The sequence below is a fragment of the Electrophorus electricus genome, chromosome 16 (genome assembly GCF_041902795.1).
Source record: "Electrophorus electricus isolate QZ-2024a chromosome 16, ASM4190279v1, whole genome shotgun sequence".
NCBI lineage: Eukaryota > Metazoa > Chordata > Actinopteri > Gymnotiformes > Gymnotidae > Electrophorus > Electrophorus electricus.
Genome location: NC_137512.1, coordinates 24811912 through 24837426, shown reverse-complemented (window position 1 = coordinate 24837426; position 25515 = coordinate 24811912). Strand labels below are relative to the sequence as shown.

The 25515-nt window shown below is 46.0% G+C and overlaps 1 protein-coding gene across 2 annotated transcripts; it reads right to left on the bottom strand.

Annotated features, from left to right (window-relative positions):
* Positions 1-4: 4 nt before the first annotated feature.
* septin15 (septin 15) lies at positions 5-24265 on the bottom strand. Of its 2 annotated transcripts, none has more exons than XM_026995497.3 (13): positions 23997-24265; positions 21338-21434; positions 13128-13234; positions 9969-10069; positions 9494-9628; positions 8565-8682; positions 8336-8428; positions 7040-7136; positions 3776-3827; positions 3353-3478; positions 2978-3113; positions 2541-2686; positions 5-2247 (listed from the first exon to the last, which is right to left on the bottom strand). In XM_026995497.3, exons 1-13 carry the CDS (start codon positions 24033-24035, stop codon positions 2208-2210), a joined length of 1287 nt encoding a protein of 428 aa, XP_026851298.1. In that variant the 5' UTR covers positions 24036-24265; the 3' UTR covers positions 5-2207. The 2 variants fall into 2 exon arrangements, with proteins under 2 accessions (XP_026851298.1, XP_026851297.1); XM_026995496.3 differs by having other exon boundaries at positions 21338-21437; positions 23997-24264.
* Between the last annotated feature and the right edge of the window lie 1250 nt (positions 24266-25515).

Genomic DNA, 25515 nt, shown 5'->3' with positions numbered 1-25515 from the left:
GCACTTAGTATAACCATTTCATCTTTAATAGTGATAATGTACAGACAGGTACACACAATAGCTAATAGTAAAATGAAGAAAAGATGACAATATGTTGAAAACAATATACATATAAAAACAATAAAACAAGATCATCATGAATGTGATATTGGGTTCTAGCATAACGACGTGGGAGAAAGATTTAGCAATGGTTAGAAAAAAGTCGGCTTAGAGTTCTACTGAAGCCTTCGAAGTGTGAGTTCTGATTATCAGGACCACAGGTAGAAGAGCGAAGTGTTGAAACTTGCATAGTGGATAACTGGATGCGATTATGTGATGCTTAACCCTCTTTGCTGCCTCATGGTTGATGAAGGTCACAGAGTTGTAAACGCCCATAAAGATGTAGAATACAGACAACAATCATCAGTATTTGTTTGTTTTTTGTTTTGTGTTTGTGTGTGTGTGTGGTTAGTATTTGCACAGGTTATGTAGTTTCCACTGAGGTCCACATAAATAAAAGTAGCTAGAGGGATTAGACTACAGAATACAGAGAGACCAGCCTCTACAGCAGATCTGTGCCTGGTGAATGAACTCTCACTGAGTAGGATGAAATGAACAAGATAATGATTCAAGATCAGTCTCCCAGATAAACTGCTGATCTTGAATGCATCAGCATGAGACTTTTAAGATTACTGATCCTGGTCCAGCAATCTTCCTTCCCGGGAAGTCTAATGAATGAAACCCACTGGTTTCAGGTCGTGCCCTATGAAACTGACTGGTTTCATGGGGCACAGGTCAGGAACATTGGAAAATGTTTCAAAATGTATCCATCCACAATAGTTGAAGAAAACAACAGGGAAAAGAAAAATATCTAAACATATTAAACTGACCCTTTGGTTTGTGTTGTACTGTGACTGATTTGGGGCAAACTAAATTAAATATTTATCTAAGTATTGATATTACTGTCATTATAATCAACCACACGGTCATCACTGTTACCGTTGAATACATTTCAACACCCATTCCCTTCACAACACTATATAATATAGGGACGATTATCTGGCTATATATATCATTCAAAAATGCATATTTATATAATGACAATGAAACTGTTACAGTTTAATCTGATGTGCTTGAACAAAAATGTGTTAGAGTGGAGTTTGAGACAATGCATTTGACCCCCCTTAAACAACACACGCAAACACACTCCACAAGGTAATGTCATAACATTACCAAAATCTAATAAAAAGATAGCTAAGACTTTCAGCACACAACATAAAATGTTCTTTAAACCATAGTTCCACTCAACTCCTAAACTCTATGTTCCACTGATCTTGGCTTTTCACATTCGGCTTCATTTCAGCTGACATTCACAACCATCATCTGCACACTGACGCTCTCAATATGTGAGTGCCCTCTGCTGGAAGAATAAGTAAGACAATCGCTCTAACCAAGTGAGTGTGTGTGAGTGTGTGTGTGTGTGTGTGTGTGTGTGTGTGTGTGTGTGTGTGTGTGTGTGTGTGTGTGTGTGTGTGGAAACATGGAAACACCAGCAGCAGATAAAATTGGTACTCCCAGACTTGAGTTAGTTGTCAGAGGGTTAGTTATTAACATCCTCTTCGTCATAGTCACTAAAAGACGGTTCTCCTACAAGAGTGCAGTAGCAGTCACTGTACACAAGAGGGCAGACTGAACTTGAGATTGAGGTTCATGTATGTAACCTTTTACATACAAGTATCTGAAAGGTTTTGATCAAGTTCATGTAGAAAAACTTGTTTATTGGAAACAGGCTGAGAGCAAATGTCTGTTTTTGAAATGTTACAACAGCATGTGAGTACTCACTGCAAATGAAATGCTTTGTCTATATGTACACAAGAACTGACTGTGTGTGTGTGTGTGTGTGTGTGTGTGTGTGTGTGTGTGCGTGTGTGTGTATGTGTGTGTGTGTGTGTGTGCGTGTGGGTGTGTGTGTATGTGTGTGTGTATGTGTGTGTGTGTGTGTGTGTGTGTCTGTATGTATGTGTGTGTGTGTGTGTGTGTGTGTCTGTGTGTGTGTGTCTGTGTGTGTGTGTGTCTGTGTGTGTGTATCTGTGTGTCTGTGTGTGTGTGTGTCTGTGTGTGTGTGTGTGTGTGTGTGTGTGTGTGTACTGGGGGTCATAAATCATGCGAGCAGTAACGGGGATGGAACAAAGCGGTTCTGGTGCTGAGTTGGAGGGAAGGACGGGCTGTTAAAAGATCTTGCCTTTCTTCTTGTTCTTTTCCATGGTCCTGAAAACCAGGAAGGAAGACACTGAAATTAGCCAGGGAGAAAGTGTGTGTGTGTGTGTGTGTGTGTGTGTGTGTGTGTGTGCGTGTGTGTGTGTGTAGAATGATGTGAAAATTGCTGTTAATACTTTTGCCACTTACAGATATGTAATATTAGATCATTTTCCTCAATAAATAAATGACGGCGTCTGATATTTTTGTCTCATTTGTTTGATCTCATTTTAGAACTTGTGTGACAAGCTGAAGTCACACCTCTGAGGCAGAGGTGTGGGTGTGAGAGAGAGAGAGACACTCACTTGGACACATCGAGTTTCTGCTGCTCCAGCAGGCGCTGCTGGGCCTCCCAGTTGACCTTCTCCTCCTCAAACTGCCTCCTCTTCTCCTCCAGCTCCTTGTACTGTGCCTCCAGGTTCCTCTTCATCTGCTCGTGCCTCCTCTCCAGCTAGCAGAAACACACATGCAATACACATGCACACACAGAGACACACACACACACACACACACACACTATAAACCTTCGACCCTCTATCATATCATTTACTAACAGGTCATTCAAACTTTTACTCTCTCTCTCACTCACACACACAAACATACACACAGTGTACATTCATACACATATCTAAACACACCACATCTGCTCAAAGATGTGGCGCTAATGCATAAAGTCAATGCTAAAATTGTAAACTTTGAAGCACTAATTAACAGCATTCCACACACACACACACACACACACCTCTGCCTCAGAGTCTTTCAGTTTCTGTTTCTTCTCTTTGACCTTCATCTCGAACACCTGCTCCATCTCACTCTCCATCTTCTTCATCTTCATCACGTGCTCCCTCCTCTCCTCCTCCATCTGTGCCAGGGGACTCCTGAAGAAGACACACACACGCACACACAGATTAACACAGACACATGTGTGCCACCACAGACTCACACCACAGACCAACACATATCTAATCTGCATGTACCTCATGTCCATTATCATCATGGACCATATGGTTTGCTTACACAGAGATGATGAAAGTGTTCTCTATTATCTGTACTGTAATAATCTGTATCTGAACTGGAATCAGTTTCTGATGTGTCAGTAGGGGGTGCCCTTTCCTACTTGGTCAGTTGGCCCTTGTTCTTGGTGCCATCCACACCGTTGCAGGTGACGGCTGCAAGCTTCCTACTGCGGTAGTTCTCATAGTGAACGTTGTTGGTCACGTCTTTCAAGTCCTGCATGTGGGTCCTGATGGTGAATAAAAGGCATTTGTGTCAAACACAACAAACCAGCAGCACAAGGTTTGGGCATTAGCAAGCTAATTTGACCTTGGAAATATGCAATGCTTAAAAAAGAGTAACAAAAATGATAAAATGACAGACACAGTCATTTTCATAACATTTAAGTGAACAGGTGTCCAATACGAGCTTTAGATGCGTCACGACTCCAGGAGCCCCTCTGTGCAGCTTCACTGGCCAAAGTGAGGCATGGTGAGTGTGTGGGTTGGTGTGTGAGTGTGTGTGAGCGTGCGTGCGTGCGTGTCACCTGATGAGCATGTTCCGCAGCACAGTAAAGTCACAGTGCTCGCCGTTTTCCACTGAAAGTGCAAGAGAAAAACACACTGCTGTTAGCTTAGTATTGCTAACAGGGTGACTGGGAACCACCCTGTACAGATAATACTGATCAAGTCCTGCTTTATAATGAAGGCTTTCTGATCTCTCAGTTACACGTACATTCACACGTTTTGACGGATATGTTCAAAATGTATAATCTTCTTTTATGTGCTTTCGACATGCTTGATAGCATTGTGACCCAGACTCAAAGTCCAGTGACACAGACTCCTAATCCAGTGACACAGACCACTGTGTCTCATGGACCACCCGTTAGTCACAGACCTGCTTCAGCAGACAACACACCTGAACTAGGTAATCAAAGGCGAGAGAACTCTGATTACCTGATGCAGGTGAGTTGGAAGCTAGAGGAGAACAGATCCATAGAGTGTGCGTGAGCCAGTGAGGACTAGATCAGTAGCGTATGTGGATTGCTGCGTATTGCTAGAACACTACAGTAACATGCCACACACATGAAGTGTTAAACATTTATATAGGTTGTCTTTCTCATGCATGGCACTTTAGCCCTAAGAAAACACAGCATCATCATTAACAAAGCCAACTTTTCAGGGGAGCATTAGTGTCACACCAATATGCCCTGTTCATCAGAAAACTGTACATTTGTTTTGTTTTCTTCAAGTTCACCAAGCTGCAAAGCTCCCTGACCCACAACGGGGGCTGTCAGTGTTGCTTTTCTTTAAAGGCTGAAGGGGCAGGGACAAACAGAAAAAAAATAAGCAAATTAAAACCTCAAACTGTTAACAATGAAGCCGGAAGGTTTTCTTAGGACAGTAGCTACACAGGAAATGATCCGTTAACCTCTTAAACTCCAGATCTGCTCAGTGTTATACATTTCAGTACAAACTGTATCTTCTGAGAAAATAACATAAAAGGTTCATATTTGTGAGAGTCAGAAACGAGTGCCTGGACCTGCTCATGACTTCAAGGAGTTTAAGAGGTTTTAATCTTGAAAAAAGTTTCTAAGAGTTCTGAGAATTTCTAAAACAGTCAAAACCAAGGATGAAGATATTAAATACCACACGACTGTTTAAACAAACACCACAAAAACGCACTCAGTCACACAGCACAAGCAGACATATGCTTCAGAAACCCCAGTTTACACAACAAGATTATTAGTCTTCACAACTGCCAGCACTTCAAACAGACAAAAAACCCAATCTGGTGAGCTAGTTAACAAGTAAACAAACAAACACAGACGTTCACAGATTAAATGTTTAAACAGCTGACAGCACAGAGAAATGTAGTCATGTGGTTATACAGTTGAACAGAGACACGGTTAGAGGTAATCTGTAATATTAACAGGAAAAACAAAACAAAAATAAACAAACCAAAACCAAAAAAATTACTCTTTCAGTTTTCAAAAGAAATTCTGAGAAAGACCATGGACGCCACATTGTGACTTCTGCCAAGAATGTATTTAATATCGTTTACTTACCCTTCCACTGGCCTTATTCACCCCCTAGTAACTATGAACTTAACTACAGCTCTAACATGCTTCAAAACAAGAACCAGTCCAAGTGTACCAAAGACACCTTACCCACGAGGAGGAACGGGTGCTCAATGACCACCCTGCACGTCAATCTTACGTTACAACCACCTACCTTTGAGGAAGCTGGTGAAGGGGTGGGACTTTGGAGCTCATAGTCTCTCCTGCAGGAGACCTGTGACCCTGATTGGCTACTAAGACTAAGAATGGCATGTTGAAGGCGAGGTTACATGGTGTGGTGGTGATAAGCAGAGAAGAACCAGCCAGACTGATGGAGCTGGAAGGAGGCAAGTCGGGGGAGGGGTCACAGGGCCGCGGGGCGGTCATGGGATTTGTAGTTCTTCTAAAGGGAGGGGGGTCACATTTTGATGGCACAGCAGCACCAAACGCCTTTTAAACTAAAAGATATTGACCTTTTAGCTGTTTTCTGACTGGACCTTTAACCTTAAATCATCTCAAAAATCTCAAAAGAAAAATGCTAAAATAAATGGCTGGCCTATCTGTATCTGAGGACACAGATATTTCTGGATTTCCTATATAATTTGAAAAAGCATGATTTCAAACAAGGGTATGCACTGCATAAAAACATTTTACCTAGAGTTCCAAATTTAGATATCATATTATAAAATAATTAAAATGAGTAAAAAAGAACATAGTGGTATTTATCAGACAATCACTACCATTTTTTAAAGAAGCAATCAATATCACACCCATGAAGCTACATACATAATTTATAAATGATGCATAAAAGAAATTTAACATCACTTATGTAAACAAAGTGAAAGAAACTGGCTTGTGGCTCAATAAACATAATTATTCCAATGAGAAATAAACATTTTTAATCCTGTGTTATCAATTCAGTCCTCACACATACTGCAAGTGTCACCACATATTTTGACCCCACTTGTCAATGGAAAATGAGAGCTGGAACCAAATAAAGGGAAGCATGCATATCTGGGGGATGGGGGTGAGGGGAAGGTTTTGTTTGTGTACATGGGTAATAATTAAGGAACCTATAAACATGAGTTAGAGAGCGATGCTGCTCTATTCTACATGCCAGCGTTGCTTATAGGTTTCTCCGTGACTATTTGGTAGAACACAACCTTGACCACTCAGCATGAGGCAACAAAACTGGTGAGAGGAGAAGGGGAGGGGCTTAGGGGATAGGGGGTGGGGAAAGTAGTATAAAAAATGACAAATGGTATTGTTTACCAAAAATGCCCTCTGCCAGTCATGGAAAAGAACAGACAAAGAAAAAAGAGAAAAGAAAGAAATGAGACATGAACGACTGAGGAAGGAAAGAAAACGAAAAGACAAACCATCACCCACCATATAAAAAACGGTTCAAACTGAAGGGAAAAAAAGTCTCGGGACAATGGGAGAGGAACTTTGTAGAGAAAGAAAGCAAAACAAAGTGGGAGAATATCAACACAACATCAGGCAATTTGTGGTCTGAGATGCAAGAGGGGTGACGAGCCTTCTCTCTTCAAAGAAGGATGCAGTGACCGTTTACTAGGTAGGCTAGAACTACAATACCCAGGGTACACCTGTCCCCCCCTTTGAGACCATGCACTTTTATTGTACTTTTGTATATGGTGCTCCATCCATTAGCATCTGTGAACCCCCATGCTGTTAAATTGGTGCAGTCCTGAAAAACAACTTCCATATAGGGTATGCTGGTGTGGGACGTACCTTCAGCCACTCCCCAGGGGTACTGGCGCCCTCTGACCTTTCTCCCATTCACTTCGACTACCACATTACTGCCGACCACAGCCAGAGGCATCCGCTCCTACCACACACAGCAGAGTTAATTACAAGGGTCACATCGACCATACAAACACACACAAATGTGAAACACTGGCACACCACAGAATCACACACTCGTATGCCTTATGACACGTATATCCACACATGCACAAATGCACAGACAAAAAAACACACACTGAAGCCCACAATCATGTGACAAACACACACACACACATACACACAGGCAGATGGAGGGACTTATTGACCACTAAAGTAAAAAAAACAAAAAAACACAGATGTCAAGAGCACCTCAAAGCAGTATCATGTTCTCTGTCAGCAGGACTGATGCGTTTAAAAGCAGTTAGGCTGAGTCAGTCATTAAAGTCTGTATCTGGAAATGTACATTTTCAGCATTTTGCAGATGGTCTTATTTCAGGGCATTGTACATATAATTATCAGAACACACACACACAATGTGTTCTCTGGGAACCATCACCCTGGTGTTGATGGCTCTTTGCAATTTCTACTCTACTGGAAATCCTTCAAGTGTGTTGGATTATATATGCAAAATAATGTGGGTATATGTCATAGCTTTGGCAAACACACTAGTTTTAAAATAGGAATAATGAACATTTTATTTTAATTTTCTGTCTTTCATAGCAAAGTGTAAGAGCTTGAGAAAGAGGCGAATAACCTACTGTTGGCATGGATCTGTTACAGTGCAGCATTTGACTCTAGTGATTGTGATATTTGAAAAGACCAGTTTGCTCTTGACTGGTTCAGATCTTGTTTTACTGACCATTAGAGATTAGTTTGGGTAAATGGGGACGACAGGACAATCAGGTGTCCTACGATATTGTGTTTCAGGCACTTTATTGCCCCCCCCCCATATACAGCCCCTGGGAGGTGTAATATCATATCTTATATTCTGCTTGATGCCAGCCAGATTGAATAGTTTGACTGGACTGAGCATGACTTGGGACCAAAGAGAAGACTCTTTTAAACTCTCAGCTGAGACGTCCTGTTCACTCTCAGCTGAGACAGACGTCCTGTTCACTCTCAGCTGTATGGGGTGTTAATTTGCTTTATTCATAAATTGTAGTAATGTGTTATGGTATTTATTCATCATATGAACTTTAATGGCTAATCATTAGAATCGATATAAAACACATGGGTGTTCTAGAGCTAAAATGAAGGGCTCTATAAAAAGTGATGGGCTTTGTTCCAACATCTCTCCTCCACCTTTATCTTGCGGATGAGTTTGTTGTCCTCGTCCTCTTCTGTGTCTGGAAACTCGTAGATCTTAATCTTGTGCTCCTGAATCTCCTTCATGATCTGGAACAAGTAGAGAAGACACAAGCAAACTAAATCTAGAGCACTGAAACACACACGCACGCACGCACGCACACACACACACACACACACACACACGCGCGCGCACACGTACACACGCACGCACTCATCCACACACCTGTTTCTTGAAGTGCTGGCACTCCTCTGGTGTCATTGTGTCAGCCTTGGCGATGAGTGGAATGATGTTCACTTTATCATGCAGACGCTTCATGAATTCAATATCCAGAGGCTTCAAACTGAAAACATACAGCAGACAACACAAACTCTGTGAGCTCTTCAGGGGTGAAGATTTCAACAAATTGTTAAACACATAGTTTTTTAATAAGCGCCTATTCACATGTTTGGGCCTGGCATCACTCAGCTGTAACATCTGTCATGTGACCTCTAGTTTTGGGACAGCCGGGGGCAGTAGAGAGCTTCAGCACAGAGGCTCACAGAGACGTTAAGCACACTCTGTTTTCTTTAGACTCCTCCCCCCCCATAAAATCACATCATACTGGAAGAGTTAGAGGCCTGCTTCACACCGCTGGGTCTCACTCACTCACTGAGGGGATTGAGACAAAGATTCTGTTCTTCTCCATGGACTGTGTCTGTGTGTGTGTGTGTGTGTGTGTGTGTGTGTGTGTGTGTGTGTGTGTGTGTCTGTGTGTGTGGCGGGAACATAGAGGGCAACTGAGGGGCAGTTTATGCAGCTCTGGAATGTCAAGCATCAAGAAGAACGTCAGAGGTTACGGAGACATTGAAATGGCTGCAGGCCAGTGGGTTTGTGGGAAAACAGCCCAGCTGCTGGAGAGTGCACACGGTCACCATTTTCCACAGCAGGCTAGGGTAACATGCGTCTCCGTGCCAAGTCGTGATGGACTGAGGTTGAAAGCTACCGGATTTTCCAGATTTAAATAGTGTACCCTAGTTTAACTGAAACAACGAACCCAGGCTAAAACACACAACACACACGCACATATACTCATGCAGAACAAACATGCACGTGCAACCATGCACAACTGCATGCACGTGCACACACGCACACTTCATTTTGGCATTACCCACCCATGGCCAGAGGGGGCGATAAAGTACAGGCAGCAGTGCACACGGTTGTCTGGCATTTGTCTGCGGTTCACCCGGGATTCGGCATTCAGGAAGTCCTCACACTTGCTGTCAATATAGTTGATGACTGGCTGCCAACTGGAGTGTGGAAGAGAGGGGGGGGGAGAGAGAGAGAGAGAGAGAGAGAGAGACAGAGAGAGAGAGAGGGAGGAAGAGAGAGAGAGAGAGAGAGAGGGAGGAAGAGAGAGAGAGAGAGAGAGAGAGAAATATGAAGGAACAAGTGGCAGAAAAACAGGTGAAAATAGGACATACAAAGCCCCAGTAACTTTGTAGAATTTTTATTAAAGCCCAAGTTTAAAATACACTGTGAAAAATATGCCAAAGCACTTATATGTGTCCCCAAAATGTCCGCAATGGCCTTAAAATTCATTTTTAAGTCACAGATAATGTCTGTAAATGGGGGCCTGTTGAGACTCACCAATTGCTGTTGTCCACGGCATCACCGAACCCCGGTGTGTCCACGATGGTGAGCGTGAGCTGGACTCCCCCTTCCTTAACCAGCACTTTGGACTGTTCCACCTAAGGGGCACAATCAAATCATTTTATCTTACGTTTTATTTTATCTAATAAAACCTACATCATTTGGCAATATAATACGGACCTTCATAACTAAACAGTTATGAACGAGGAAGTGACATCAAGCAAGGATATGGGGGTGATGTGTAGCCGTGGTCTTACAGCACTGAGGGGCTTCTACATGTCTGCTCCAGCTTGGTCAGAAAACTAATGAGCAGTCTGAGCTGTGTCACTACTGTACTGGAGAGGTGTGGGATGTGTACAGGCAGAGGGGAAGGAGTGTGTGAGATGTGTGAGGGGTGTGAAGGGAATGTGAGGAGTGTGCAGAGTGTGAGGGCAGAGTGAGGAGTGTAAGGAGTGTGAGGGGGGAGAGCTCACACTAGGTGCAAATGCAGCTTTGCAGCTAGTAAACAGGACTCTGAAAGAGACACAGCAACACTGTCTGTTGGACAAGTTCTACTGCAGAAACGCTTTGAGAGAGAGAGAGAGAGAGTGTGTCTGTGTGTGTCTGTGTGTTAGTGTGAGTGTGTGTGTGTGTGTGGCATGAGGTGAGGTGGTTATCTCTGGTTGCACATCATGGTAGTCCCTCAGCTGTATTATTTCCTGCCGTTATTTCAGCTGGGTGATCCCCTCTCTCTCCCCCTCTCCCCCCCTCTCTCTCCCTCTCTCTCTCTCTCCCTCTCCCGCCTCTCTCTCTCCCTCCCTCTCTCTCTCTCTCCCTCCCGCCTCTCTCTCTCCCTCCCTCTCTCTCTCTCCCTCCCTCTCCCGCCTCTATCTCCCTCTCTCCCTCTCCCTCTCTCTCTCCCTCCCTCTCCCGCCTCTCTCTCTCTCTCTCTCTCTCGCTGTCTCCCTCTCTCTATCTCCCTCTCTCCCTCTCCCTCTCTCTCTCTCAGGCCCAGTTATTTTTGGCTGAACCTCAGTCCATGCTCGATTTCAGCCACTAACGCTCCCTCCATCTCATGCTATGTCGTCGTCACTCGTTCATACACACACCTAGAGATACAGACTATACGCTTGCTGCCAACAGAGATAAAACTGCCCAAAATGTTAGAGAGACAGATACAGCAACAGAGGTGAGTGAGGCAGGCAAGTGAGGAGCGTGAGACACAAAGACTGTGAAAGTAAACGCATTAAGTCGGTGGGAGGTTAAGGTGCCACAATCTCTTAGTCTGGCTGCTTGCTTGTGAGCCCCGTAGAGCAGTCCAGCTGTCTCACTGTGTCTTAGTCTCTTGCCAATGGTGGAAAACACTACAAAAATGTCCACCCAGTGGCCACAATCTGGGTGTTTTGACAAACTCCAGAGATTGTTTAGGAGTACAAATAACTTGCACTCGCTCGCTAAAATGACTGCGGGTGTGAGGACGTACACATAAATGCACACACACCCCCTCAGCCACACCCACAGTCTCACACAGAAAGAAACTCACAGACACAAAGGAAATGCCACAGAGCTTATTAATACAACTGACCTAAGGTCAGATTTGTCTCTGTCAGATTCCTAAGAACACGTTTCCTTGGACAAAAGGATCTGATCATAGATCAGAACTATCGGTATGAACAGAAGCCAGATGAAATGGTGGATGTGTGGAAGTTGTCTCCACAGCTGACAAAGACATGAAGATCCTGGGTCTGTCATGGAAAGGGAGCGGTGAGACGGACTCCACCCGCGGAAGCAGAAATGTTCACTGGGGCTTTTGCTTGGCCCTGGAAAATTACAAAAAAAACCTTCTAAAAAACAAACATCTCCATCAAAAGCTGTTCAAAGGTGGAGCCTCAGCGAGGTGGAGATGATCTCCATCACACCAGCATCTGTTCTTGAGACCTTGAGACCCGCCCTTGGCTCTGACGCCCGCCCGACGTAGCAGACGTGAGGCGAGTGGCAGGGGGAGATGGAGGAGCACCCCAACTGGGTGTTCCAAACCCTACCCCCACCACCCCATCTGCCCACCCCAAACCGCATTGGGAAAGCTGGGAGCGTGGTTGTCGGTTAGTGTTGGGTTGTGTGGGAACATTCTTGACCTCCAACCGAACCCTGCTGCTCTCTGTTGGAATTCAGTCACCACTGTCCAACAAACACACACACACACACACACACACACACACGACCCCCTCCCCCTAAACACTCAAATGACAAAACCCTCAACTCAAACCGTGTCTTGACTCTCAGCCATCCGCTTTCCATTTATCATCTCCTTATATGGGCAAAACTCAGCTCTCTCTCTCTCTCACTGTCTTGCTCTGTTCCTGGCTCTGGGAGCGTTTGCTCTGGGCTGAGCTCTTCAGGCAGCAGCAGGAGCTCTCTATTCGCTTGCTCAGGCCTGGATAGAGGCTCCGGGTGCCAGCTGTGGCAACTCCTCTGAGCCTGATCTGAGTTCTGAGAAATGGTGTCCCCTTTTCGAGAGTAGAGATGTGCAGCACCCAAAGGAAATGCTACAAGGTCCAAAAATGAGAGACATTTCGAGGCGTTGCGGAGCACATGATTGCCAGTTACGACTCTTCAGACACCACACCTTCAGCAGGACTTTCCAGATAGTGACATCGTCATCTCTCAAATCCCATGCAAGGGATGAGAGATCACATGGGAAATTTAAATCGGTCCTTTCCTTATGGCCATTAAAAAGCACACAGGGGCATTGAACCCTTGTTCTACAAGCTGTTACCAAAGGAAATCCAACCAATCAGACTCGTTCTGTAAGAGAGCGACACTTCCACTCCTCCCAGTAGCTGTGAGGAGGGCTGAAATGGAGTGGCTGTGGTTTTGCAGCGCGTTGGGTTTTGTCGGCAGAGGAGAGGGTTTTCTGCACCGCGGTGGACTGACGTGGTGAGAAGGTACACGTAGCCAGCAGAAGACGAACCGCCGGCTCTGCAAGTGATTTCGGGACTCAGGAAGGAACGTAAACCAAATGAGGACAGGTTTATGGTTTACTAAAAACCTCTGCCAGGGAATGGGCCACAGGAGGGAGAGTGGAGGAGAGAGAAAGAGGAAGAGAGAGAGAAGGGGAGAATCGAGAGAGGGAGAGATGACGAGGTCAGAAGTCTGCGGTGAAAGGTCAGGTGATACCTGCACCGTCTTCTTGATCCTCTGGGAGGGGCCAGGGTACTCTTTGGAGTAGAGGTCAGTCAGGAAGAGGGAGTTGATGAGCGTGGATTTACCCAATCCAGACTCACCTAGGACACAGAACAGCAGCCCATTGGTCAGTTACATAATCAGGGCCAGGCAAAGCAAAATGACAGGGAGTAAGCACTTAAAACTGAACTTGTAAAACCTCACACAACCAGACAGTCCTAAGCATCACAAATACACACACAAGCACACACGGATGCATGCACACACACAAAAACATACAGACACACACACACACACACACACACACACACACACACACACACACACACACACACACACGCGCACAAACACACCCTTTCAGTCATGGCAGCTTTCTCCACACTCAGCAGGTTCTGGCTAACAAGCACCCCGACTCCACCCGACTCCACCCAAAAGATGGATGAGTGGCTGACTGTGTTTTGAAATGAGCTGAAGAGGAAATGAGGAATTTTGATAAAGGCTATTCTCTCTCTCTCTCTCTCTCTCTCTCTCTGTCTCTCTCTCTCTGTCTCTCTCTCTCTCTCACACACACACACACACACACACGCAATGTTTCAAAGGCCTTTTCTGTTCCTGAAGGTAGTAACAGGCAACATGAGAGAGATACAGATAGTGAGAGGGGCAGGGAGACAGAGATAGACAGATAGAAGATGGAAATAGATAGTGAGACAGAGAGTGAGAGAGAGAGAGAGAGAGAGAGAGAGAGAGAGAGAGAGAGACACTAGGCCACTGTGAAAGCTGGAATGTGTTACTATGTGTTACTCCATTGGTCCTCAGACCAGGGTTAAGATACACCCCTCGTCCCTCCCCCACCCTCCTAGAGGCCGATCAGCAACTCCAAACTCTGTCTCCACCTCCCAGACCTTACCCCTCTACAGTCTACACACACACACACACACTCCACCTCCCAGACCTTACCCCTCTACAGTCTACACACACACACACACTCCACCTCCCAGACCTTACCCCTCTACAGTCTACACACACACACACACACACTCCACCTCCCAGACCTTACCCCTCTACAGTCTACACACACACACACACACACACTCCACCTCCCAGACCTTACCCCTCTACAGTCTACACACACACACACACACACTCCACCTCCCAGACCTTACCCCTCTACAGTCTACACACACACACACACTCCACCTCCCAGACCTTACCCCTCTACAGTCTACACACACACACACACTCCACCTCCCAGACCTTACCCCTCTACAGTCTACACACACACACTCCACCTCCCAGACCTTACCCCTCTACAGTCTACACACACACACACACACACACACACACACACACTCCACCTCCCAGACCTTACCCCTCTACAGTCTACACACACACACTCCACCTCCCAGACCTTACCCCTCTACAGTCTACACACACACACACACACACTCCACCTCCCAGACCTTACCCCTCTACAGTCTACACACACACACACACACACACACTCCACCTCCCAGACCTTACCCCTCTACAGTCTACACACACGCACACGCGCACACACACACACACACACACACACACACACACACACACACACACACACACACACACACACACACACACTCCACCTCCCAGACCTTACCCTCTACAGTCCACACACACACACACACACACACACACACACACTCCACCTCCCAGACCTTACCCTCTACAGTCCACACACACACACACACACACACACACACACACACACACACACACACTCCACCTCCCAGACCTTACCCCTCTACAGTCCACACACACACACACACACACACACACTCCACCTCCATCTACCAGATCCTACCCCTCTACAGCCTGGTACACCCATTCAGCCAAAGGGCATGTGTGTGTAGGTAAGACTGTGAATGTGTGTGTGGTTCTGTTTGTGTCTATAAGGAGGTGTAAGTTTACTCAGCAGACAGTGGGAAGGTTTGGTGACTTTGTGTTATGTGCTGACTAAACAGCACCCAGTCATGCCTGCTACGTCCTGCTTTGTTTTTTGTGTTTTTTTTGTGTGAGTGTGTGTGTGTGTGTGTGTGTGTGTGTATGTGCATGCATGTGTGTGTGTGTGTGTGTAGGGGTGTGTGTGTGGGTGTGTAGGAAGGTCTTGAATGCAAACAGACACTGAAGATGAGGAAGAAGTTAAGAAAAGTTGCACACAATCTCACACACACACACACACACACCCCTAGACACCCAGACATGCACACCCCTACACACACCCACACACCCCTGCACACACCCACACACCCCTACACACCCCCACACACCCCTACACACCCACACAAACCCCTACACACCCACACAAACCCCTACACACCCACACAAACCCCTACACACCCACACACAAACCCCCACACACACCCCTACACACCCACACACACCCCTACACACCCACACACCCACACACCCCTACACACCCACAGACCCACCCCCACACACCCACACACCCACCCCCACACACCCACACACACCCCTACACACCCACACAAACCCCTACACACCCACACACACCCCCACACACCTCCACATGTCTGCTGCTTGCTGCCCTCCCTTTCCATTCTCTTTTCTAGTGAGTGAGAAATACTTCTACATGTCTACTGCTATGACTGACTGAGACTCGGCGCATCCCTGCCTCAGACTGCCTGAGACTCGGCGCATCCCTGCCTCAGACTGACTGAGACTCGGCGCATCCCTGCCTCAGACTGACTGAGACTCGGCGCATCCCTGCCTCAGACTGACTGAGACTCGGCGCATCCCTGCCTCAGACTGACTGAGACTCGGCGCATCCCTGCCTCAGACTGACTGAGACTCGGCACATCCCTGCCTCAGACTGACTGAGACTCGGCGCATCCCTGCCTCAGACTGACTGAGACTCGGCGCATCCCTGCCTCAGACTGACTGAGACTCGGCGCATCCCTGCCTCAGACTGACTGAGACTCGGCGCATCCCTGCCTCAGACTGACTGAGACTCGGCGCATCCCTGCCTCAGACTGACTGAGACTCGGCGCATCCCTGCCTCAGACTGACTGAGACTCCGCGCATCCCTGCCTCAGACTGACTGAGACTCGGCGCATCCCTGCCTCAGACTGACTGAGACTCGGCACATCCCTCTCCCTGGGCCCCCACCATTCCTCCCCCCAGGCCGGGCCTGATGCATTAGCCTTATCTTCTTCTATAATTCACATTCACTCCACACACACAGTGAAACCCCTGAGAACGGCTCACAGAGGCTCGCAGCGCACGGCCTGGAAGCACAAGCACCTTTCTGCTATTGCTTCTCTCTTTTTCTCTCTTTCTTCCTCTCTATTTGTGTCTGTCATTCTCCTCTTGCCTCAGACAGTGGGGAAGGAATTACTGCCAAGTCACTGTTGTTCAACTACATAGCCAGACATCGAAAAGGTAGCTGCAGTCAGGGAAATGCAGGCTAAGCACAAGGACACAGAGAAACCAACACACACACCCTCCCGATGGGTAACGAGCCATGGTCCAGGCAGAGACTGGACTGAAGGATGCTAGAGAGTGTGAAATAGTGTAAGATAGACAGGCAGAGAGATGGATCCACACTCAGAGACAAATAGACACGTTTCACAAGACATTCCACAAATTCCTCCTTTTTACCTTTCTTCCCGTCATCATCTAAAGGCCACAGTTTGCCCCCGGGGAGGGGCAGCAGCCAGAGGCAGGCCAGAACACCCCACCCCATTCTACTGTCCCACCCCAGCCCCACAGCTACTGATCCCGCCCGTCATCCAGCCTTCCCCATAACTGCCCTGCATGACATCAGCCCGAGTGCTTAAACCCTGACCGTGTGAGACAGCTAGAGACATAGGGAGAGAATAAAAGAGGAGAGAGAGGGAGAGAGAGAGAGGCTCTTGTTATAACAGACCCATTGTTTAGTGATGTGGCAGCAGTATTCACATGTCAAATGCTATCCTCTGATATACTGGAGACACACAGGTAGATCAGTGTACACTGATATGCACACACAGCATTTAAATCAAAAGACCATCCGCAGCAGCAAACAAAACTGATCTCCCTTATTTTAAAGAAACCAGGGGTAGCAAACGATAAAGAGAGCCAAAGGCATGATGGGAAAGTGAGTCATTTAATGGTACTTCATGTAAGCGATGATTCAGTGAGGCAGTTTGCTGTCGTGCGCCCCTCAGTGCTGGGAACCACAGGGTTCCACACTCAAGATGAACACAACAGCCTCTGCTTGGACACCACAGATGCCAGTGGGGTTTGTGGCCTGTTTGCTATATGATCCGTCAACCTGGAGATGCGTGAGATTCTCCTGTCTTATGCCACTGGCACTGCTAACCCATCTAAACGGCATACTGTACAAAACGCTCATCATGTCATAGAGTATCGTCTCATATCATATCCAACGTGAGGTGTGGTGTTTCACGAGGTGGTGTATGTACATCATAATTCAATAGCATGTATTCTAACCTTTGAACAACAGAAACCTAAACTGACTTCACGCTGAGGGCAACAAACATTCAATATGGCATTAAAGGCTCAGTACACCTAAACAATAAGAATGCTTGACCCGTTTATTGACTTTCTCTCTCTCTCTCACACACACACACAGACCGAGCTGTGTGTACAGTGCACTGTAACATCATAACAGGACAGATAACAGGAAATGACAGGACAGGGGAGGGTAGGTACACATAGTCTGCTTCCAAGCCATGAGCTAAGCTAACAGGAGTGATTTAATGAAGCTTCGATTTGGTCAGTGGTAGAGGTGGGTGATATGAGCTAAAATTCATATCACGATATTTTACACTATCCAGATGGTAATACATTACGATATGTGAAATAAGTATAAAATACATTGGACTTCATGTTTTGTTAGGCATTTGCTATTATTGATATTTATATGCATTTAAAAATAAATGACAAATCTTAACTCATAAAGCCAAAACATGAATGAATCAATGCCAGTAAAAAATCTGCCTTTTCTTTATTGCAGAAATGGAAGTTTACACCTGAGGCAGAACTGTGCAAGCACAAAATGTAAATTAATATATTTAAATTAATCAATTGTTTTAAAGAAATTCAATTACTGGGGACAATTAAAGTAATCGCTGCAGTGAGTTATTGATCCTCTTGTCTCTCCATTTCGTGCTCTTCCTGTCATATGGAGTAGTGGGAGTGAACGATGTCTTGCTGGACTGCTGCACTGGTGCTTTGGGCGGAGCACTGCTGCTAGCGGGGCTAACCGTCGCACGCATGCTTACCTCCTTGTACACCCAGACAAGCGTGGGCTTCACGTGGTGAAACATCACTGGTGTTTCCACTATCAGGCAACAGCGTGTTAATCTAATCTACACAGCTGGCTATGGTTGGAAAATCTGAATCCAAACCAAATCCCAATGACGAGGGATGTTCTATATTTCTGTGGAACCGATTCTGTGTTGAGGTCTGAGAACGGTGAGGTCTGAGGTTGCGCTCTGAGGTTGAGGTTATTGAGGTCTGAGGTTGAGGTTGTTGAGGTCTGAGGATGGTGAGGTCTGAGGTTAAGGTCTGAGGTTGAGGTTGTTGAGGTCTGAGGTCTGAAGATGGTGAGGTCTGAGGTTAAGGTTGTTGAGGTCTGAGGTTGCGGTCTGAGTTCTGGTTTAGCTTCAGTCTCAGACACATTGGTTTTCTTCCTCGATCATTCTTTACTTGGTTATGCAGCATGTCTCCAAAATAAAGTTTAGCAGCTGACTTAGAAAATGTAGCTAAACTAACTACACACACACGCGCACACACACGCGCACACACGCGCGCACACACGCGCGCACACACGCGCGCACACACGCGCGCACACACGCGCGCACACACGCGCGCACACACGCGCGCACACACGCGCGCACACACGCGCGCACACGCACACACGCTTTAATGTGGTTGATTATTGAGTCATTGCCTCCAACGTTGCTGTGTGTGTGCGCGTGTGCACTTCTCTTCTGGACAACATTACCTAAAGGTTGTGCGTGTCAGACAGATCACCCCAGGCAGCACATGCTGTGTGTAACAGACTCAAACTATTCAAAAACTAGCATGCACACACACTCACAAAGAGATAAGCAGATAAACACAGATAACACAAACTTGCATAGATGAACACACCCACAGGTAAACAAAAGTGACACTCATGTTAGTTGCCAACAGCTCTGCTGTCTACAACAACTGTGAGTGAATATATACTTATGTACACGTACACACACACACACACACACACACACAAACACACAAACACACATTGACCTGGCCATTCTTAATCTTTCAGCAGATTTCAATGGGAAAAATGTTTACTATGTAAGGTATCCTTAATGTTGATGAAAATATTCCAGACAGGAGAATAGGACTTGTAGAATATTACTGTCAGCAGTCCAAAGCTGTGTGTGTCTGCATGTGCATGTATGTGTCTGCATGAATATTCAGTTGTGTTTAAAGCCTTCAGTGAAAACACTTGGGCCATAGGGTCAAACACACCTTGCTATCAGATCACCTGTAACAGGTGAGTCAAGAGACACACACATGCATACACACACGCACAGACACGCACCCATGCGCACGCACACACAGACAACTATAGGTGTGATCACCTCCAGGCAGCTGGCATGCGCCAAACTATTCAACAACGAGCACGCACACACGCACACACAGTCTATTTTCCCCAGGTCTCATTGGTTTGCTGGAGTCAGGATGAGAGCCTGTTGCAGTAAACATCTCTCCGCTGCATGTCTGAGTGTGCGACACTGAGCTCTCGCTCCACATTTCTCTCAAACAGAATTTCCAGCTGGCTGGAGAGACAGATTAAAAAAAACAGTGAACGGAAATGCTTGGGAGAGAAAAAAGAGAAAGAAAAAGAGGACAGGAAACCGATTCTTTTCCCTCTCAGCAGTTTCGGAGGGAAAAATGCAGCACAGAGCCAAAGTTTAATGCCGTCCATCTCTGTGAGGGACAGGAGAATGGCGACATTCCTAACACTCTCCATCTGACTTCAGAACTGCGCCTATGAGACGCTCTCATTCCTCTGCCTCTCCGGCAGGCTTTGCAGCTGTTCCGGGATCTGTTGTGAGCAGCGTAGATAAAAACTATTCCCCTCCAGCTGTCTCCCATTACATCCTCTACCCCCGCACTGGCAGAGTGTCTACGTCTCACTCTCAGCACTGTCTGTTAGTGTGAGGGCGTGTGCGTTTGTTTGTGTCAGAGTGTGTGTGTGTCTGAGAAAGAAAAAACAAAAACTAGAGTGATGGAAGAAAGACAGACAGATAGAGAGCGAGCAGAAGACAGCGAGAAAGCAGAGAGAGTGAGACAGACCATTTAACATCTACGTGGGTGGAGGTCTGAAGTAACAAATATAATCTATATGATAAACATGAACACAAAAGAGCAGCGAACAGAATGAGAGAGAGAGAGTGAGAGAGAGAGAGGGAGGGGGAGGGAAAGAAACTGTTTAACAACGTGCTAAAGAGATCCAAAACTCACCCTCTCTCGTTACTATGGTGAACACAGATCCATATTCCTTGGGTGAGTTAGTCACAGCTGACAGAATGCATTAGAAATGGAGCACTGTAGCATGCTTCACACCCACATTGTGTGTGTGTGTGTGTGTGTGTGTGTGTGTGTGAGAGAGAGAGTGAGTGAGTGTATACGTGTCTTCTGTATGTATGAAACAAATGTTTATCCAGCCCCACTGAGCAGACAGTATGGATTCTCCCTGTTCTTTCTGCTCCCACCACAAAACACATCCTGTAGGTCCAGAAAAACACATGCATGTCCAGGCCCTGCCTACAAATCCTAACACAGAAGTCTGAAAGACAAACACAAATAAACCCGAACAAACACCCCATGCTCGAACAAAGCTTAATGTCGAAGGCTTCCAACAGCACTCACTGCCTCCAGATTCTCTCTAACATACGCGCGTACACACACAAACACAAACAATTAAGTAAAGAATGTGTCACTCAAGTATGACCACCTGTGTCCTCTACATGTACAAACACACACACAGACACGCACACACACACACACACACACACACACGTGCGGTTACAGGTAAAGTCTCGCACATGTACATACATACACACACACACACACACACACACACACACACACACACACAGACACAGACACAGACACACGACAAAAGGTGTGTGACTTACCAACAACCATGAGCGTGAACTCGAAACCCCTTTTGACGGACTTGCGGTACACCTGGTTGGGCAGATTGGCAAAGCCCACATATCCCTCCAGATTCCTCTGCTGGAAGACACCAATCAGCTCATCAAACACCAGTCAGTTCATCAATCAACGATCAACTTTTAAAATGAGGCTCATAAGGTTTTATTTTGAATTTATATTAATGACATTGTTTTCACAGTGACAGAGTGTAATGTACATCTGAAGGCTGATGACACTCTTCAAGAATGTAAATTAGTCTTGAATGCAGACAAAATAATGTTTGTTATCTTCCAGATTTGCTCATACTGAATTGAAAAAACAAACAAACAAACAAACAAACAAACATGTTAAGTGTTTTACTTTACAAGGATCCAAAATCAGAACAACCCAAAACAACACTGACCCCCAACACCCCACAACAGCACTGACCCCCAACACCCCTAAGCAGCACTGACCTCTAACACCACAGAACAGCATCACACACAGATAACATTTCCCAGCTCACATAGACGAGTGATGGTAAGTTAACACTGGATATCGTTATTATGAGGTTATGACACTGAATCCCTAGTCATGTAATATAAACAAAAATGAAAAAGTATTACATTTGTGGTAAACATACTGCAACATCAAAAATGTTTTGCTACATAAATGACTCAAGCAACCAATTTCCTCATACACACATTAATATGTGCGATGTAATTCAGATGGATGATGTATGACCCAGTTTAACTGGAGTCTGGAGGGGAGGAAGAAGTACCAGAGAGGACTTAGTGAAGATGGGCGGGGTAGAGAGAGAGAGAGAAAGTAGTTACTAGTGGGGGGGGAAAATGGCAGCTAAAGATTGCATTTACATTTCATATCACATCCGTGATATACTCCATATCGTCATGGAGACAGTGGAGTTCGCTAGTGTCTTGCCTAGCTGCACAGCGGGCCTCTCACACTCTCACTCTCTCTCTCTCTCACTCACTCCCTCTCTCCTTTCTCCTTCTCCTCTAATATCATCCTCAAGAGCCAGCTTGAAATGCACGCTATGAGAGGCAAACACAATTAACCCATAAACACACACACACACACATACTCAGCCTGTTCAGAGACCGAACAGAAGAATAACTCATTCAGAAAGAAACAGTGCAAGAAAGACAAAACAGAGAGAGAGAGAGAGAGAGAGAGAGAGAGAGAGAGAGAGAGAGAGAGAGAGAGAGAGAGAGAGAGAGAGAGGTGGGGGGTGGGGTGGGAGGGGCAATAAAACAGCTAGTTGACCTTAGGGCCAGTTGACCTTTGCATCTCTGACTGGAGACATGAGAGTAGGTCACTCCAGTGCACATAGTCCATCAGTGGTTATCAGACATGGGAAGCAATAGTGTGTCTAAACAAATGGGCCAACACATGAAACGGACAGTAAAAGACCACAGCCTCACCTACACACACGAAACAGGCTGGGGTACTCTGCACCGGGCCTTTGCCGGAGAATATAACAATCGCGCGTGCAAACATGAATAGACTAAAAGGCTGAAGAAAGAGGAAATCATAAATGTTTAGATGCAGAACATTACGATGCCACGTTATAAAACCGCAGCGCATGCCCGCGTCTATTCATAGCGCTGTCCCCGTTCCGCGCGCTACCCCGGGCATTTTCCACACTCCTCAGCGCGCTCGCGCGTCACTTCCAGCAGCTGCGGCCAGCGCGAGACACCACAGCGCGGAGCACCAGCAAGAACGACGAAGCACTCTCGAGGCTGTACACCTGCACGCACGCCATCAAAGCACACCCAGTGAAGTCGCGTGTCTCTGCACCCGCCCGTCTGGGACAGAAGCAGCATCCCGGATGACATCATCCGCATCCCAGTAGCTCAAACAGCCGCAAGTCTTGGATGATGCGAGCTGTTTGCTGGCTTGACACGTTTACCTCGTGGAGTTTAACCTGTTAGTCTTGGTTTTTGAACTGTCGAGGTGCAAATATATGCCACAGTGGCAGGCCCGGCTGCGATAACAAAACGACGGTTCCTGTTTTAAGCAGAGCACTGACTCGCCAGTTCTTTTTGCTGTTAGTTTTGTCTGCTGTCTCTCTCTTTATCGCTTACTGATATGCACCCCCACTCCTCTGCACGGTTCGTACTGTTACACTGCGTTGATGTGTCATTCTCGTTAGTTGTAGTTGAAAGATAACCGGTAACACATTTCGTTGCGGATCGGACACAAGTGTCTTGTGTAATTACTGCACACGCATGCCGAGCGCACAACCAGCAGGTAATCCGGTTTGGGAGAAATATGGGATTGTACAGCAGCGGTGGAAGCGAATTTCGCCGAAGGGGGAGGAAGAGGAGGAGGGGTGGAGGAGGATCTCACCGGATCCGCATGCTGCTGTCCCATTGTGGGCCTGGCCGCAGTCAATCGGCCGCTCAAGCGAAACGTTATTTAACCGGAGGCGGTCAGCGTATTTTGTGTTTGTATCCAAATGAAAAGAATGACTGAAAAGTTCCCATAACTTGTTTCTTTGTGCCACACGCGTCGATATACTTGCACCATAGCCGCCAAATTAACGAATGAATGAGTTTTACGTGTTTTTTAAAAAATATTTGTTTCAAAACTCCGCTGGTATACATGCAAATGATATGTAGTTGGGTTTATACTCACCGCAACGCTGGAAACGGCGGAGTCCGCTCTCTCAATCATGGTACCGTGACACCACCCACCCTTAACCCAAATATACCATTAAATACAAAGATGGGGCAGATCGGCAGATGCAAACGCGCTGACGTCCCACCGGCCGAAAGCGATGCCTCGTTCAGTCGACGCTGTGTGGCATGAAACGGTGCAAACGAAGCTTGCTGCCTCGGGATAGGCCTAAGATGTGGGCTTTGAAGGGGAGGCTCCTGGGCTGCGAACTGCCGTTCGAGTAGCGGCCGCAGCAATTGGGATAGGCGCTTGTCCCTTCCCACTTAGCCGAGCGCTCATTGGAAAGGGACTAGAGCTACGTCACGCAAGCCCCGCCCACCCACTCTTTCGATTGGCTGACATCATAGCTCAAAGCATTGTGGTACTTGGAGTTTAACAAATCGGAGGCCGGTATTGTGTATGAGAGAAATATAACTGGTACTATTTCTTCAATAGTTACATTGTTTAGCACGCTCGAAAACCACCGTAAAATACGTAATTTGAATTTAAAACATTAGCACCAGAAGTATTTTTAAATATATAAAACTTAATACTAAACATTCACGCCATTCTTTGCCGCACAGTACATGGTCGCCCTCTAGTGTGCGCTTTTAGTGAGTGCACTACTCGTTAGCAATAGGAAATGTTTAATACAATTGCCCTATTATGTTATTTGAACTTTCAGACATTAATTCAACTAGAACACAACATGATGGAACATCCACACAAATCTTTGTGCAGCCACCTGAAAACAAGTGTGCTGTACCTAGATACAGGAGTAGTTTCAGTCAGAAGTGTCCGAAGTGCCACAGTATGAGGCCTTGACAGGAAACCCCTACGAATTATAGTATATATTTAGGTACTCTCCACGAGAGGGCACCAGAGCATAGTTTAGCAATAATCTTTGTTTTAAAGTTTGTTATTCGGACGGTAACATTTTTTGTTGTTTGGACTCAAGAAGTAAAAAACAACCATAAATAAATGGTATTGGCATCTATACTGATCTTCAGTAGGTGGGATGTTCAAATGTAAATCAGGTAGTGTGACTGATAGACCAAGTCGTCATTCCAGTTTTTGGCTGTCAAAATATTCCAAAGCTGCATTTGGGGTGATTGTCCTGCTGCAAAATGAATCATTATGCAATGACTTTATAAGCATTCGGCTGGTTATGAGCAGTTATGGTGCTGTAGTACACAGAATTCAGCAATCACACGATCAGTTACACTGGAAGCTGTTAACACCTTTGCAGCCGTGCTTAGCAAGGTTTGAGAAGCTGTTTATTTTCCTCCTCGCATTCCTCCCTCCATCCCTGTAGAACACATTAACCCCTCTGGAACACATTAATCCCTGTAGAACACATTAACCCCTCTGGAACACATTAATCCCTGTAGAACACATTAACCCCTCTGGAACATATGAATCCCTGTAAAACACATTAATTCCTGTAAAACACATTAACCCCTCTGGAACATATGAATCCCTGTAAAACACATGAACA

Excerpts from the sequence above, each read along its gene's own strand:
- septin15 (XM_026995496.3), bottom strand. The coding sequence starts at position 24,035 with ATGATTGAGAGAGCGGACTCCGCCGTTTCCAGCGTTGCG. Across the intron at positions 7,137-8,335 it reads AACTCATCCGCAAGATAAAG|GAGCGGATGCCTCTGGCTGT; the intron begins GTGGAGGAGAGA and ends TGTGTGTGGTAG. Across the intron at positions 3,828-7,039 it reads CCCCTGGGGAGTGGCTGAAG|TGGAAAACGGCGAGCACTGT; the intron begins GTACGTCCCACA and ends TTGCACTTTCAG.